General features: G+C 53.2%; 1 protein-coding gene across 10 annotated transcripts in view; it reads right to left on the reverse strand.

Moving 5' to 3' along the window:
* Nucleotides 1-15701, reverse strand: part of RHBDF1 (rhomboid 5 homolog 1) — a 35837-nt gene that overhangs the window by 2070 nt on the left and 18066 nt on the right. For 5 of the 10 annotated variants that reach the window (XM_085074949.1, XM_085074951.1, XM_085074950.1 and 2 more), the window contains exons 4-16: nucleotides 13586-13690; nucleotides 10653-10866; nucleotides 8756-8962; nucleotides 7957-8079; nucleotides 7656-7816; nucleotides 5202-5453; nucleotides 4495-4606; nucleotides 3549-3623; nucleotides 2815-2976; nucleotides 2611-2711; nucleotides 1896-1959; nucleotides 1367-1461; nucleotides 406-481 (exon numbers count right to left, since the gene is read on the reverse strand). In XM_085074949.1, coding sequence (XP_084931075.1) covers nucleotides 406-481; nucleotides 1367-1461; nucleotides 1896-1959; nucleotides 2611-2711; nucleotides 2815-2976; nucleotides 3549-3623; nucleotides 4495-4606; nucleotides 5202-5453; nucleotides 7656-7816; nucleotides 7957-8079; nucleotides 8756-8962; nucleotides 10653-10866; nucleotides 13586-13690 — 1747 coding nt within the window. The remainder of the gene's footprint in view (nucleotides 1-405; nucleotides 482-1366; nucleotides 1462-1895; nucleotides 1960-2610; nucleotides 2712-2814; nucleotides 2977-3548; nucleotides 3624-4494; nucleotides 4607-5201; nucleotides 5454-7655; nucleotides 7817-7956; nucleotides 8080-8755; nucleotides 8963-10652; nucleotides 10867-13585; nucleotides 13691-15701) is intronic. The other 5 variants (XM_085074952.1, XM_085074953.1, XM_085074954.1 and 2 more) reach the window with 2 other exon arrangements.

Below are 15701 nucleotides of genomic sequence, written 5' to 3' on the forward strand. Positions count from 1 at the left end.
CTGCTGAACCAAGTCCCAACCCTTGTTGCCAACACTAATTTACACATGACCCCATCCATTCCCTGTGGCAGCTTTAAGCTCTCATTCTTCACCCCAGCACCCAGAGCTGAAGCATCTGCTCAGCCACAGAGCAGGACTGTGGATCCTTCTGCTACAGCTTTCACAGTGGTCCTGTGCTGGGCTTTCACAGCTGCCAGCCCAAGTCCCAAACTGGCCTCCAAAGGGGGCCAGGTGCAGCCAGCTCTGCCACTCCAGTTAGGATCAGCAGCTCCCCCCAGGCTCAGGGTGGGACAGGACACAGGACTCCCTCCTACTCTGCAGCACTGTCACCCCAGATCCTGCCAAGCTTCTGAGGGGACCTGGAGGGAGAAGAGCAGCCATACAACCCCCCAGCTGCACACTCACCTGAGAGCAGAGCGTCGCCTCCTCATGGAAATAGCCCCGCATAAATTCACAATACTCCCGGGAGGTTATTTCACACCTGCAGGAGGCACAAGTTGCACGTGGAAGGCACAATCGATCATTCCTGTGCCCTCCCAGGCCACCCACTCTCCTTTCTCATGCCATCCATGAGAACTGATGCCTTCAGCTGCTCATGATGTGCTCTAGAGTCTCAGTAAAGGCACAAGTGCCTTCCCATTTGAGCCCAGTGCCACTCTCCACACACCCCTCCAGCTTCTCCCCGAGGAAAGCTTCCAAAGACCTGCATGCCAGGGATCCAAGGCAGGTCCTAAAGCTGCTGTTTACAGCTGAGAAGAGCCACTAGAGCCTGGGGAAGCTGTGTCTCAGACTGGGGGAGGCTCGTGCCTCTGCAGCTGGCAGTGTGGAAAGCAGGGGCTACATCAAGTGTCCTGGTCATGACTTTCAGGGACAGAGAAACTCCTTGGGGCAGCACTCATTTTTCTCGCCAGCAGGGAAAGCCAGGCCCAAGCACTGAGTTACTACTCAAGCTCAGGAGCAACATGAGGAAAATCAGCATCTTCCTCTTTTATAAACCCAGAGCAGGTAATTTCCTGGCATCTCCTCTGAGTGCCCAGGGACTGCAGGTTGGGGACAATGGAGCCTGTCAGGACCAAGCTGGCCATTCCTAAGGAAAAGTGCAAGATACCCCAGCAGAATTATTTAATCCCTCCAAACTGGTATCTAAATGCCTCCAATATGCAGGACCAGTTGAGTGAGATACCCTGCTGTGCCAAAGAGTCCTGCTCTCTCTGGGAGACTTGTCATGGCTGTCTGCCCAACTCCCCAGCAGGGCTCTGGGCTGTGTGTGGAAAGGACAAGGAGGACAAATGGCTGTGTCTACCACCTGAAAAGGCCCCATGTCTCACCCCAACACCCAGCCCCTCCATACAGGTAAACTCACTACCTTCCCTTGGTCCCAATGCAGCAGGGCCGGCCTGTAATCACACAGTCCATGTGGAGATGGTTGGTGTAATTCCCAGCACTGTTTTTTGTGCAGATCTGGAAAACAACAACAGGCTGCAGTCAGACAGCCACAGCTTTGCGTTCTGCCTGGGGAAAGTCAAAACAGCCCCTTGGGAAGAAGCCAGATCCCAGACACAGCTCCCTCTGACAGCAGGATGGTGCCTGATACTCCATCTGCCCGAGCATCAGTTGACACCTCCTCTCCAGCCTGAGGCTGAGCTGGTTTCCATCTCCCTGTTGCCCTGGCAAGACCCAGGGCTTTAGCTGGCACAGGGAAACTTTTGTTGTTGGAGGGCTTTAAGCCTTGGCTGGGTAGAGCATGTCTGCCCTGAGCTGGTGTTTGTGACAAGCAGCAGAAGCTGCACCAGAAGCCCTGCCCTCCCACCAGCACGGCTGTGGCTCTGCACAGTGGGATGCAAATGCCACATTCCAGCTGCCAGTGCAGGCCCTGTGCCTCTGGCCATGCTCACCGGCCACTTGGTGATGTCATCTGGCCACTCGTGGGGCTCCATCGAGGCTGGCTGCTCACACACCCTGCAGCAACAAAGCACACATCGGTCTGAGAAACGCCTCTCCCCAGCACCAGCAAGGATTCCCACAGCCTCTGTGCCCAGGCTGCCATCCCACAGCTCCCCTGTGTCCCTGGGGGGTGACACTGACACACTACACCAGATCAGCTAAGGCCATACTGGTCAAAGACACAGCCTCCTTCAAGTGTGCAGAGATCACAAAGGCAGAGAGCACAGAGATGCCGAGCAACAAACTGTATCCTTTCCAGGTGGACACACCCCAAAGCGGGGAATTCAGCTGTTTTGAGCTCTGCATCAGCCCACAGGGACTGTGCCATGGCACCCAGCAGCTGCCTGGGCTCCTGGACAGAGGTGTGCTGGAATCATGACTGCTGCACCCCGAGGAGGGACTTGTGCAGGACACAGGTGAGGAGGGGGACAGGGATGAGGAAGGCACCCACAGCTCCCAACAGCCCATTGTTCAGCCCACGATGGTGGAGACCAGGGGTGAGCAGAAATACCACACTGTGCCTCAGGAGCCTGCAGTGCAGGGACATCACTGCCCCAAACCCTTCCAAAGCAGCTGCTGCCTCATCCAGCAATTCACTGGCCTGTGACTCTTTCTCTACAGCAGCTCTGTCCCCCCAGGATGGCAGCTGGGCCAGGCAGGACCTACCTGGGGTCCTGATGACAAACAGAGCCAAACTGTCTCTTGTTTCCTGCCAGCATCGGTGTGCTGGGATGGTGGGGCCACTTCACCCACACGGCCAGCGTGGACTGCAGGAGAGAGGAGAGGTGTCACCATGAAGCCCGGGGGGAAGCATCAGCAGAAGTGGCCCTGAGGCTGCAGGGATGGCGGGAAAAGGGCTGTGGCACTCACTGAGCACTCCTCCTCCGAGGTCTGCACACAGCCGGACTTGTCGTTGCGCACACAGCACGCCGAGTGCTTCTCCTTCTCCCGCTTGGCGCTGATGAAGCTGTGCACCTGCTGGTCCTGCCTCATGCATGGGGAAAACTTGGCCCCCAGGTGGATCAGGGCCTCCTGCCAGAGATGGAAACACTCAGCTCAGCCAAGGGGCAGGCAGTGATTGCCTGGGGCACAGCAGTCTGGGGGAACTGCCAGGGGTACCCCTATGTGGACTCAAGGGACCAGGGATGGTCCTGCATTATGAAGCACAACACACACTATGCACATTCTCCATATTTGCTCTAGAGACAGGTCCAGAACAAACACTCAGGGATTTCTGTGCCAATGGCCCCAGAAAGGCCAGCACTATGGCTGGGAAACAAAACTTTGAGACATTCCCTCTTTATCTTTGTCTTTCCCAGGGGGAATGACATCAGGAAAGCTATCACACACCAGACAACTCCAACATGCTTTCTAAGCCCATACTTGTCTTTGTAGGAACAGGGTGCAAAGCAGGAGTGCAAAGGTCCATCCCGGACTCCAGGCACCCCATTCTGCAAGGTGCCTGGGACTGGGAGTGCTGCTGCTCCCTGACAATGACTGGGGATCCCTGAGCTCCAAGCAGCAGAGGGCTCTGGTCCATGGGGTGGCACAGCTGCAGCAGAGTCCCCCATCCACCCACCAACAGTCCCACCAACGGCACTCACTGAGCTGGGGCCGATCCAGAAGTTTTCCTGCTGAACGTACTTGACATTTTCATAAACCCCTCTGTTTCGCAAGACCTACAAGGAGAGAAAACGAGAGTCCCATGAGCTCCAGCCCCAGTGTCAGCAAGGAAAGCAGCAGGAGCTGCTGAAAACAGCCCTCAGGATGAACAGAAACCCTCACAGCCAATAACAGGGCCCACAGCTCTCTCAAACTGGTCTTTTCCAGGATCACAGGTAAACCCCCGTCACAATGTGGGCACCTTCATCTTAAGATCTCATTTAAAATATCTCTCTCTGGCTACTTCAACTTCCAAGAAATCCCAGGGCCTGGAGCCTTGGGAGTGGCCTGAGCCTGCACAAAGCTTCACACAGCTGAGAAGCCCAGGCAGCAGCACAGGCCCAGGTGCTGGTGGCAGTGGTCTGAAAGCTGTCAGACACGTAGGTGAGAAGCTCCCCAGGGCACCTCCTGCATGGAGCAGGGACATGGCCGTAGAGATACCTGTGTCCCAGAGACCTTTAACAATATGTGGGAAGGCTACCAACACCTTCAAGATCGGCTCCCAGAGTCAAACAGGTCGGTTTTGCTCCTGGCAGAAGCAAAATCCTGCAACTGTTGCAAAAACTTTGCTCAGGTTTGAAGTATTTCCCTGCCATGATCAGCCTTCTGGTCTCCACCAGGAGGGGAAGAAACTGTTTGGAAGTGCTGCCAGTACAGCCACGGTGCTTTGTGTCAAATATAATCTCATGTCAGGAGCAACGTGGCTGCAGGAGGGAGAGACGGTGCTGTAGGGGCTCACAGAGACCCTCCAGGTAGCCCCCAGGGCTGGACACCTGGCACCCAGCCAAGAAGGCAAGGAGCCAAAATGCTGCAGACTGTGACACAAGAGCCAGCAGCTGAGGGCTGAAACTCAATCACACTGCAGGCATGGCAGGGGGATTCACTTACTGAATCAACAGTTTCGTGTTGTGAGAACCCCACAGGGGCGATGCCATAGATGCACACAGCAAGGATGGTGATGAGTGAATGCACAAAGGTGACCCAGTAAGTGAAGAAAGGCCTGGATGGAGGGAAGGGGAAAGGATCAGAGGCAGAGACACAGGTATATTACATCTGCTCACAGAACAGAGGGGAAAAGCTGCTGTTTTCCCCCAGAAACCTTGCCAAAATCTGGGGTAGATGGCCAGGATCACCTAGGGATCCACAGGACTGGAGGCAGTGACCTGCTGGCAGACAGACCCTGTTTACTCTGACTCCCCCATTACACTGGACAACCACCCTTTCCCAAGGAAACATCCATAAAAACACAGAAGCCTGATGCCAAACTGTGTTGTGTGTCTAAATAATGACTCTAGGGGAATGATCAGAGTCAGGTATAGCTGAGCATTGCTGTTCACCACAGGCCAGTGGTGGTGAGGCAGAGACCTCCAATCCCTCCAGGTAGGTGAGATACAGACACACAAATCATTGTGGGGAGCTGGATGAGCTCCCAGTGAGACAAACACGTGTCTGTTGGCTGCAGTCAGCTCTCTATTCCAGGGATACAGGCTGGGGATCCCAGCAGCACCCAACCACCCTGAGGCAGTGCCCAAGGGCCAACAGCAACCCCTCCCTCAGCAGCTGTGCTGGGAGCCCTCGGTGAGTGCAGCTCTCACCTGTGGTCATCCATGTCCTCGATCTGCCGTTTGACGTAGCTGTCGATGCGCTTGCGGTAGGTCCTGTTGGTCAGCTTGCCCACCATGCCCAGCCCGTAGGGCCTCTTCTCCTTGGCAAAGAGCTTCCTGACGGGCACGGCGATGCGCTGGCCTCGCTTCTGGGGGCTCACGCTCACCACCTCCTGCCGCAAGCGCACCTTGGGCTGCGCCAGGCCTCCGTCCTTCTGCTTCCTCCAGCCTCGCTCCAGGGGGCTGAAAGCAAACCAGGGCAGCAGTGGGGACCAGCCCTTCACTGGTCTTTGGTGGCAGCAGAGCCTCTGGCTGTGCCACCCCAGCCAGGCTGGGCAGCAGATGATGGCAGACAAGGTGCCCTGAAGTGGAAGCTGCATTTCAAAGGGCTCCACAGAGCCAACAGATGAAAGCACAAAAAGTGGCAGAAAGAACAGAAAACACGCAGAAAGTGGCACGAGGCAGCTGTGCCAAACTAAACCCCACCACTGAGGAGCGCTTGAGCCTTTCAAGTTCAGCAACAGGCTGAAACAGGGAGGCTCAACAGGCACCTCTGCAGCCTCAGGAACATCTATTTCCTCTTCTACTTCAATCCTCTTACTCAGCCCTCTGCTATGAAATGGAAAGTGGAGTTTAGCCCAGCAGTGGAAATCCCCACCTTTAAAACACTGATGTGATAGGACTGGCAAGTCAAATGCCATGCTTACCAAAATGGACAGGGGAGAATCCAAGCAGCTTCCCAGACCAAGAAAGTGGCACTGTCACATGCTGCAAGCTGTGCCAGCTACCTCTCACAATCTCTCTTCCATTACCCCCTTTATTTATACCACTGTGTGCATTTTTCAGAATAAAAATACAGGTTTTAACAACACAATAAAAATCCCAAGTATCCCAAGCTAGAAGAAGGCTTTTTTATCAAAACAGATCGGATGAACCAGGTTATTTCAAGACAGGTTACTGTCCTGCTTTATAAGTCTCCATCATATTCAGATAATTTTGTATTTCCTTGCTCTTAAACAGCCATGTGGAAGTCAGCTTTGTAGCTGGAACTCAGAACTTGACCAACAAAACCCAACTAGCTCCCATTTCACCCTTCTCACTGCCTGGCACTGTGGTAGGCATGTCCCTGATGTGCTCTAGAGCCCAGCATACCTCCTTTGGCTTCCTAAATGACCCACTCTGCACAAAGACAGTGCTTGTGAGAAATGGTGAGAGAAAACAGCCAACAAACTGTCTTCTGAAGGATGACCGAAGTATTTGGAGAGATTAAGACAGCTCTGAAGTATGGGCAAGCAACAGGATATAGGAGATTCTGAACCTCTGTGGCCAAAACACTGCTGGAAACTTCAGCTCTTTTCATATTGCACCTTGCAGAAGATGCATTTTAATATCCCAGCTTCCCCTTGGGAAGTCCTGCTTCAGCAGAAGGTGCAGACTCCTCTGCAGCCTGCTCTTGCCCAAGAAGTCAAGTGGTTTCTGTGTGACGGACATGCTGTTTCCTGGTATTTCCGGTGCTGGAAATCTCCCCATGCCCAAACAAACACTCACCACATGGAAGGACACCCAACTGTGACTCTGATAATAGCTCTCTGAAGTGTGAAAGAAATGTATATTCCTCAATAAATAAAACTATTTAAGGAGATTCAAAGGGAGCCAAGAAGACTGAAACCATCTCGGAGGAGTGACAACAAACTCCCACCGTTTGCTGCTTCTCCTAATGTTAAACTGAGTCAAGTTCTTGGAAACACTTAAAGGGAAAGTGCCAACACAGCAAGATGGGCTGAGAGCAGCAGAACCACAACAAGGACCTCCCTGTCTGCTCCATGTTCACACCCAGCAGAGCTCTCAGCTCGGGTGAGCTGCCAGCTACACAGGAGCTGACTCGGAAGCAACACAGAGCAATTACTCAGTACCAGTTACTCAGGTGGAAAAAATCTAGGCACCACCCACATATTTGTAGGGCTCTCAGCATCAGTGCCACACCTTTCTCTCATTTCAAGTGAGGAATGCAGCCCAGCTCGACACTCTGCAATGCTTCACACCGCTCCTTGGAGCAAGACAACAGTTACTGGTGACTGTCGTAATGGCAACAGCTTTCTCACTTTGCCATGCTCTCCATAGCCAAAGGCTGGGCCCTCAGCATCCTCACAGCTGATTTAAACTGTCTTTTGCTTCCTCAAGGCACGATACAATCTCTGAAACACATTAGTGGGAGACTGGAGGTTGCTGGAGTGACTGCAGAGGTGGCCTCAGAGTCACCTTTCACATGCACAGGTAGCCGGGGCAAGAGGTCTTCAGCTGGATTTAAAGAAAACCCATCACTGCACTGCTCTGAGCTCTGCACCCACAGCACTCAGATCCTGCCTTCCTCCCTGCAGGAGGTCTCACTTCAAATGGGTTGGCCACCCCATGTTAGGCTTTGGCAACTTCCAGCAAGATACTCACAGCAGTAAGTGGCTTCTTTCAAGTTCATTTTTGTCCAAGGCACCTCCTGTGAGGTCTGTCTGATCTGGAGGTTTCACCTCAGCATCTTTGATTGCAGCTTCTGATGGCGACTCGAACACTTCATCCGGGTAAGTAGAGAGCTCCTCATGAAGGACTCCTTCCTGGGCAGAGAGACAGAAGTCCCATCAGAAGAAGCCAACATCGCATTTGAGACCCCAACCCTGGCAGAAAGCAGTGCTGCTCTGCAGCACACAGTCCTGCCCTGCCTCTGAGCCAGCACCAGGCCAGACCTGCCCCTCACCCGAGCGAAGAAAGAAGTGTCGAGCTCATCTGGGAAATCCACCGTGTCCTCCTCCAGGAAGCTGGCAGGGGTGAAGCTGCGCCGCTGGGCCCTCCTCAGGGTGCTGTCCTTCACAGAGCGGCCCTGCAGCAGGGAAAGGGGCATGGAGGCACTGCCACAAACCCAAACCCCAGGTCACAAACCCACCCCAGTCACTGCACAGGGAGTCCAAGTGCTGAGCTGCTCCATGCTTGTGGATGGAGCACAGCAGACTGGATGTGTGACATCTTCCTGATGAGACACACAGCTGTCACCCCACTTCTCAACCCACAGTGCCCATCTCTAGGCTTGCTATGTGCTCCTCTACCACCTATTGTACAATGTGTCTGACAAAATCCCAGTGATGGCTTGTACTTGACACAGCAAAAAAGTCACTGAGCCCAGGAAAGCAGGCACAAGGCAGGATGAGACTTGTATAGCAAGAGCCTCAGGTATTTCTGCTCTTCCATGACTGCTTAGCAGGTATATGTGGACCACCCAAAGGTCCAGACAGGCAGAACTAGGCCTGCTGGAATGCTCTGAGGCTGCTGACTGTGGGATTTGAAGTCCCCAGGGCAACATAGAGAAAGCAAGTCCTGTACCAAAACTGAACCACCATTCCTGCTTCTCGCCAATCCCTCCTCCTGTACACATGGCTGAAAGACATCTCCTCCCCTCCACTATGGCTGTCCCCATCCTCTCTGCTCAGCAGCTCCTTCCCTGCCACCCTTCTCCCAGGGCAGAGCCTCCACGCTGGTCGCTGCCCTCCCTTGGTCAGTACCTTCACCAGTGCGGCGGCCGCCCGGAAGCTCATTTTGGCCACAGACTCGCGCTTGCGGCGCCGCGGGAGGCGGTTGAAGCCCGAGCGGGAGCTGGTGAAGGAGCACAGGGATGTGGCCCCTGGTGTGATGGGCGTGTGGGGCATGCTGCAGCCATCCGTGTCCTCGGCCATCCGGAACGCTCGCCCGCGGGCCAGGGGGTCTATGATCTGCCGAGGGAAGCAGCCCGTCAGTCCAAACAGCCCCAAAGCCATCCCTACCAAGCCCTCCGCCCTCCTCTTGAGAGCAGGACAGTGGCCTGGCTCCTGGGATTGACTGAGAACCAGCCCAGATGGACCAACAAGCAATTCTACAGTAGAGAGATACAGAATTGCCTATTGGGTTTTTTCTGTCTTTTATTAGTATTGACTGTTGTTAACCAGTCTGTTCCAGTATTTGACATAAGACTCCAAACCTCCTCCAGCCCCCTAAGCTCTTGGTTTTATACTCTCCCATGCCAATGAGCTCAACAGTTAGAGAATGTCCTGTCTAAACAGGAGTTTGAGAAATCCCTGAAAACAGAAATGTTCTTTCTTCAGTTAGCTTCCTTCCTGATACTGGACAGCCCAGGACTTAAGCAGTATCCTGTTATCCTGTTGAAACTTAACTGTATATTTACATCTGCTTCCATTAATTAACTTTAACAGCTGGATAAAGCAGGCAAACTTCCAGGAGCTGCAAGCCCTTCCTTGGGACTCCTCAGGCCAAAGCTCTCACTTATTCCAAACATACAAATCAACGTAATGAAAATATTGCCTTCAGCTACAAACCTTGCCTCTGTCCTTACATCATCACAGCTGTGGTTTCCATAAGACCTCTATGCTTTATCCCAAGGTTTTACGAGCTTTTTAATCCACAGTTGCACAGTCAACAGGAAGCTTGATGGGCTCACACCTACTGACACCACATTCTCATTTACTGTAGCCCACATAGAGCTCAACAATATTTTTGAGTCTCCTGTGACCAAAGACTAAGTGCAAGACACCTCAATTGGTGAAAAAACAGGAAAAAGCACAACATGGTGAAGCGTGATTGAAAAATGCACTACACTCTCCTCTGCTTTAGTGATGCCACCAGGCTGCAGGTCACAGTCTGACCTGCTTTGGAAGGAATTGTTTTCCTACTTGCCCAATGGTGCTCACTAAAGGGCAGTCATAAACCACACCAGTTACAGTCGCCGAGTGGAGCAATGGGAAGAGCTGGATATTGTGGTTAGTGCTGGTCACTGGATGTGCTCGACTGAGCCCTGCTCCCTGGGGTCACACTTGAAGGTAACAAGCAGAAGGTAGCACCAAACCCAGGTGCCCTTTGCAGGCACTCAAAATCATTTCTGAGGACCCATGGGCAGAGCTGTAGCACCACTGATGCAAGACACTCTTCTCAAAGTCCTAAAACATAACCAGGCTTCTATGGGGACAGTAGCTGTGCCACAGCCTGCATTCTGCTTGGGGCAAGGAACGTGTCCCAAGTAACTCTTGCCCCAAGGCCTGCTACCTGTACATATGAGTCCAACATGCTGGTTACTCTGTGTACAACAGAATTCTGTTGTACAGAGGAGAATGCAGCAGAAAGCCTGAGCTGAGAGCTCCTGGACATGCTGCACACCCCTAATCACCACAGTCACAGCATGACAAACACGGCTCCAAGCCCATCACCAGAACAGCTGAGGGATCTCAGCCAACGAGAGGCTGCTGCAGACAGAGCTGCCAAACTGCACCTGAGACGTGAGAAGTGTCTGAGCATGGAGCCCAGACATGTGCAGGCAGAGCTCAGCCCACAGACAGGTCACACCTGCCAACATGGTGCAGACACCGAGCAGGGAACTTGGCGATGGCCTTGCCTCTGTCCCAGGTTACTCACCTTCTGCATGCCCAGCTGGCAGGGTCCTACATAGAGCGGAGGAGGGGTCTCTGTGCTTGTCAGAGAAATATTGTCCTGACTGGGCAAGTCCATCTCCCGGATGACCTGAGGCTTGAGCTTCCCATAGCGCAGGCTGCAGTGGCGGAGGCTCTTCCTCTGCCATTTCTGAGTAGCGTCGCTGTCTTTGCTCACCCCAAACCAGTCCGCTGTGCCCCTGAAAGATGCCGGCAGACAAGTGCTAAGAAGCATGATGTTTGCTTGGACTATGCACATGAAACGACAAAATCCTGGTGGTCAATTCCAGCCCACCCCAATTCAAAGACAGAACTCTTTCCCAGGAACATCTTGCAGCTTGTCCTCAGCTGGTTTTAGCAATGTGACAGATGCTGGCCAGAAATGTTCGACCATCAACAGCATTCTGTCACTTAAGACAGAAGAAAAACCTTCACTGCGGGTAAAGGATAGTTTGATCTGAGTTTTTCCAAAAATAAAGGAAAATAAATGGCACAGAAATTCAGAAAATAACTTGGTGAAAGGTGTTTCTTTTTACTTTAAAAACCATCTATTGTGAACACTTACCGTCTTCAGACCAGCTCTAGATCCCCATTGTGGGACTGTACTGTTCCACAGCTCTGTAACTTCTCCCAAAAGCCACCAGAAATCACTCTCTTCTCCCAGCCTCCCCTCCATACTCCCAGAATCTCCCTAATTTCTCCATCTCATGCTGCAGGATTTCTAACCTCCTCAAAGGTAGCATGAACAGCAAAACTCACTGCAGCTCTGCAAAGGCAGACACACACAGTTCTAAGCTGATGGTTGCAGAAGCAGGAGCACAAGGCTGCAGCCACGAGGCAGCTTTGCTGCCAAATGGCTGCTGTCACAGAAGAGCAGTGGATCAGAAGCAAAATCCCAAGGAAGGCAGAGGGATCAGGATAAGTCAGACTAAAAGCCTACTTCAAATCCTGCAGGACAGCTGGTACCCTAAACTCACAGGGACCGTGGCAGCCCTGCCAAGCATTTCCTACCATGGTTAATCCATCCTCAGGAGATGACAAGCTGTCTCAGTCTACAGCTGACTGGCCCAGGTGGTGAAACTTGAAAGTCCTTCCAAGCCAAACGCAAACCTCTGGCCTCAGTCCCCCTGCTCAAGGGCAGGATCTCCAGCTGCTGAGAAGCAAGACCTCACAGATCACAAAGTGAGCATTAAAACACACACTGGAGTAAACGCTGGGATAAATTTAGAATTAGGCTGCACAGGGGAACTGAGACAGTGCGCTGGAGATAGGAAACTAGTCCTGTGGTCTTGCACCCTACCAAGCAAAAACCCCATCAACCAGGAGGTGAAGGAGCCCTGCTACCTTGTCAAAAGGTGTGTTTGAAACCCACAGCCTTGCTGGCTAAAAGTTTCCATATGCAACCACCACTCAGCCCTCCCTGCTCCCACAATGATACAGAATAGACCCTTGAGCAGGTGTGAGGCTACATGGGTCATTGCTGGAATTCACCTGACCTCAAATGCCACCAGCAAGTCAACGTGCCAGCCCTCAGAGATGGGGCTACGTGCAAGTTTTGGGGCACCTCTCTGCTCCCACAGACCCACATCTCCTTGGAGCAATCTTCATCTCCATCCAGAGCAAAGGGCCCAGGGCCAGCCCCTGCCCTGACAGACTCACCAAGCTCGTAGCACAGAGGAAATGTTGCCAGTTGCACTGGCACAACACACATCACAGAACAGCCTGACAACTCAGAGGGCTGCCCACAGACTGCTGTAAACCAGTATTTCAACAGTAAGGTGACAAGCCCATATCTGGGTCCTCAAATGGAGAGGGGCTGAGAGTCCTTTGGGCCATATGAGCCTGCTGAGGAATGGCCCATTGCACCACCAGCAGCCTCAGAGCCCTCCAAAACTGTGCTCCCACTCGTCTGGAAGGACGAGCACCACCACAGCTGTTGGCACTGTGAGAAACACTCTGCAACTGCCAGAGACCACTAATGGTCCAGAACCAGGGTGAAGAGCTGTCCTACCCCCTGATTGTAGCCAAAATAGTCCACTACGGAGATTAGGGCATCTGGAGCACCCTGGGAAGATGCTGAACAGCTCTGTTCAGCTAGGGAACTCCATCATGTCCTACAGACTCCTCAGGGCATTGTAACAACCAACATCAGAGTCAGCTGTCACTCTTCCGTCATGTGGAGCCAACCAGCCCTGAAAATCCAAGGCCAAACACAAGCAGCCCCACAGGTGGCCACAGTGCCAGAGTGGCAGCTGGAAAAGGGCAGCAGTGAGGATGGTAGGACAGGAACAGACTCCTGGGCATTAGGTCCAGTCCCTGCCATGCACAAAGTCACACTGTCTGTCTGATTTAAAAGTTTCCTGAGCTCCAGAGTCAGGGTGATGGTCAATGGGCCATTGCGCCCTTGACTCCTGGAGTGGCTGATCTCCTTGGTGTTAAAAAGAGTGGATGCTCTGTGCCATTCACCAGCTCTGAACCACTCTGGACCAACATGGCAGTGTCTGTTTGGTGCTGCTTCCTCTCCTTCCCTTCCTGCCCCAAGAAGGCTTTGGGGCCAACATATGCTGCACTGATGCCAGCAAAGGCAGACTGGGCTAAGGCTGCCCTGGGGAGATATTCCAGCTATGGTGAACACCAGGAGGTTGACAGCTTGTTAGGAAAGGCATGAGGGAGTGAGGCTGGCGGGTGGACAGCTTGTTAGTCCATGCTACTTATTGACAGCTGCCTACACATTTAGTAGGAGTGACAATTGTTTTTTGTTAGAGGCACACATGAACTTTCTCACTCCGCTTGTCTGGAGGCCTCCTGGACAGTCCTGGGAAGGCAATGTGATCTCAGCAACAGCCAGACTCTGTGCAGCTCACAACAGCCCTGGCACACACATGCAGGGGTGGGTTTCACACTCAGTGCTACCAGTACCTGAAAAACGATCGGGGCAGGGACTGCCGCTTTCTCAGGGAGCTCCTGCCCCCCCGGTGCCCACGAGCGGGCAGGGTCTGACTCCTTTGAAACCGAACCTGTCTGCTGCAAAGAAAAGAGAGCTGAGGGGAAGGAGCCTCCAGGGCTGTGGAGGGGAGCAGCCAGTGCATCTCCTTCCATAGCCCCATGGGCAGCAGCTGTGCCCCACTGCACATGACAGTGGCCTCCAGCCGAGAGCACAACCTAAGAGAAACAACCAAGCTCAAGCCACACAATGGCATCTTTGAACCCAGGAGGCTGCTGAATCCTTTAGGTGCACCTGCACCTCCTGATGTGTGTCTCCCGTTGCTCTTGAAGGTACCAGGAGTACTGCAACACCCCTCAGCTCCCCCACTATGACCTGCCTTCTTCAGCCCAGACACTCAGCTACAGGTTCCATGGCTGGCTGTGGACACCAGAGTGTGAAACCATGGAGGTGTCAGCAGGCCGAGGTATGATCAGCTTAGAGACAGATTACTGATGGCACTGGAAGAGCCCTGGACCCATTCTGGTTGACCCTAACAGGATCTTGTCTGGTGCACAAGCCTATCTGTGGCACATCTGCTGCCTTGCATGGACATCTCGGATACCCTGGGAGGCTGGAAATGGTGTTGGATGCTTTCACTGCCATGCCATGTTCTGGACTACATAGGCTTGACTTTATGTTCACACTTGATCTGTGTCCTCCAGAGAAGACGGTGTGGAGTCCTGCTGCAGTTCCACATTCTGTGCATTCTGAGGGCTGTGTTAAGCATAAAACTTGGCAGTCAGCCTTCATGGACTCACAAAACAAATCCCAAGACATGTTTAGGGATGCGTGGTCTGCATGCTCCACTGCATCCCTAGCTCTGCTAAATGGAAAACAGGGGTTTAGGCCTTGGTACTTTCCAGTTCCCTGGCCTTGTTTCTGATCCACTCATTTCATGCTTTTATTGCTAGTGTTGTGTCACATGTGCATTTCCTGCAGTTCTGCCCTTTGGAAAGTCCTTCCTGAAGCAAATTTGTCACACCAGCACCAAAGTGGTTCACAGGCACCCAACCTCACCCCCCTCTCACACAAACTACACTGTTGCAAGAACTTCTGGGGAAGGTTAACCTTTGCCTCCCCACCCAAAGCTTCTTGTCAGGGCCTCCAGAGCACCCTCCCAGGATACCCCCTCATCCTTGATGTGCTCTTGCCTAATTGTCTTGGCAAAGGGCATGTCAGGTGCAGGAATACAAGAGAAAGGCAGTGTAGGTGTGCAAGGACAGTCTCACCAGGCCCAGAGGCTGCCCACAGCCCTGAAAAGAGCAGATGCTGCTTCACAGGCTCAGCCCTCCCAACCTCACAAGATGCAGCATCAGAGTGGGCTGATGCAGGAGAGCTCCACCACCAAGGCAGCTGGGGAACATCTGAGGCAAAGGAAAACAGTGTGTGGGAGATCTCCCAGAGCTGGAAAGCTGCTTCTTCATGAGTGGGCGAAGCCTGGCTGGCTGAAGGTATCCCTGACCCACGGAGCTCCAGGGATGCTCCTGGGATCCAGGCAGGCCTGACACACCGCCAGAGATAGAAGCAAGTCATCTCAGGAGAGCAGCTGGGAGAGCCACTCCCTCTGAGGAAACTAGGATAAGCCTTTGCCATGGTGAGGGAAAGAGCATTCAGCTCTGTGTGGCCATGTCTCAAGAGACTCCTAATGACAACCCTTTGTAGGAGTGGGGCTCAGCACCAGAGCAGCCTCTCCCTGCTGTCCACCACCCCTCAGAGCCATCTCAAGGACCTGCCAATGAGCCAGTGCTAGGAGCCAGGCTGCTGAGAGCTCTGCACTGCTCCAATGGGCTTCTGCCTCCACCAGAAACCATGTGCTCTCAAACATTGCACCAAAGCAAGCCCAGCACACCCCACCTACAGTCACAGCAAAACATCAGGGCCTGAGACTTCCTGTAACTGAGAAACAGCCACTGCTCTGGGGCACAGGGGCACCAAAATCTGTCTGTAAGCAGCAAGAACCAGATGGTCACCACCATCTTCCTCCCAGGACTTGTCCTCTCATGTACTAAAGACAGGCTATATAGCACCACTGGGCCATATTGGGGACCA

This window comes from Lichenostomus cassidix, chromosome 14 (assembly GCF_008360975.1).
Source record: "Lichenostomus cassidix isolate B80296 chromosome 14, HeHo_3.0, whole genome shotgun sequence".
NCBI classification, from domain to species: Eukaryota; Metazoa; Chordata; class Aves; order Passeriformes; family Meliphagidae; genus Lichenostomus; species Lichenostomus cassidix.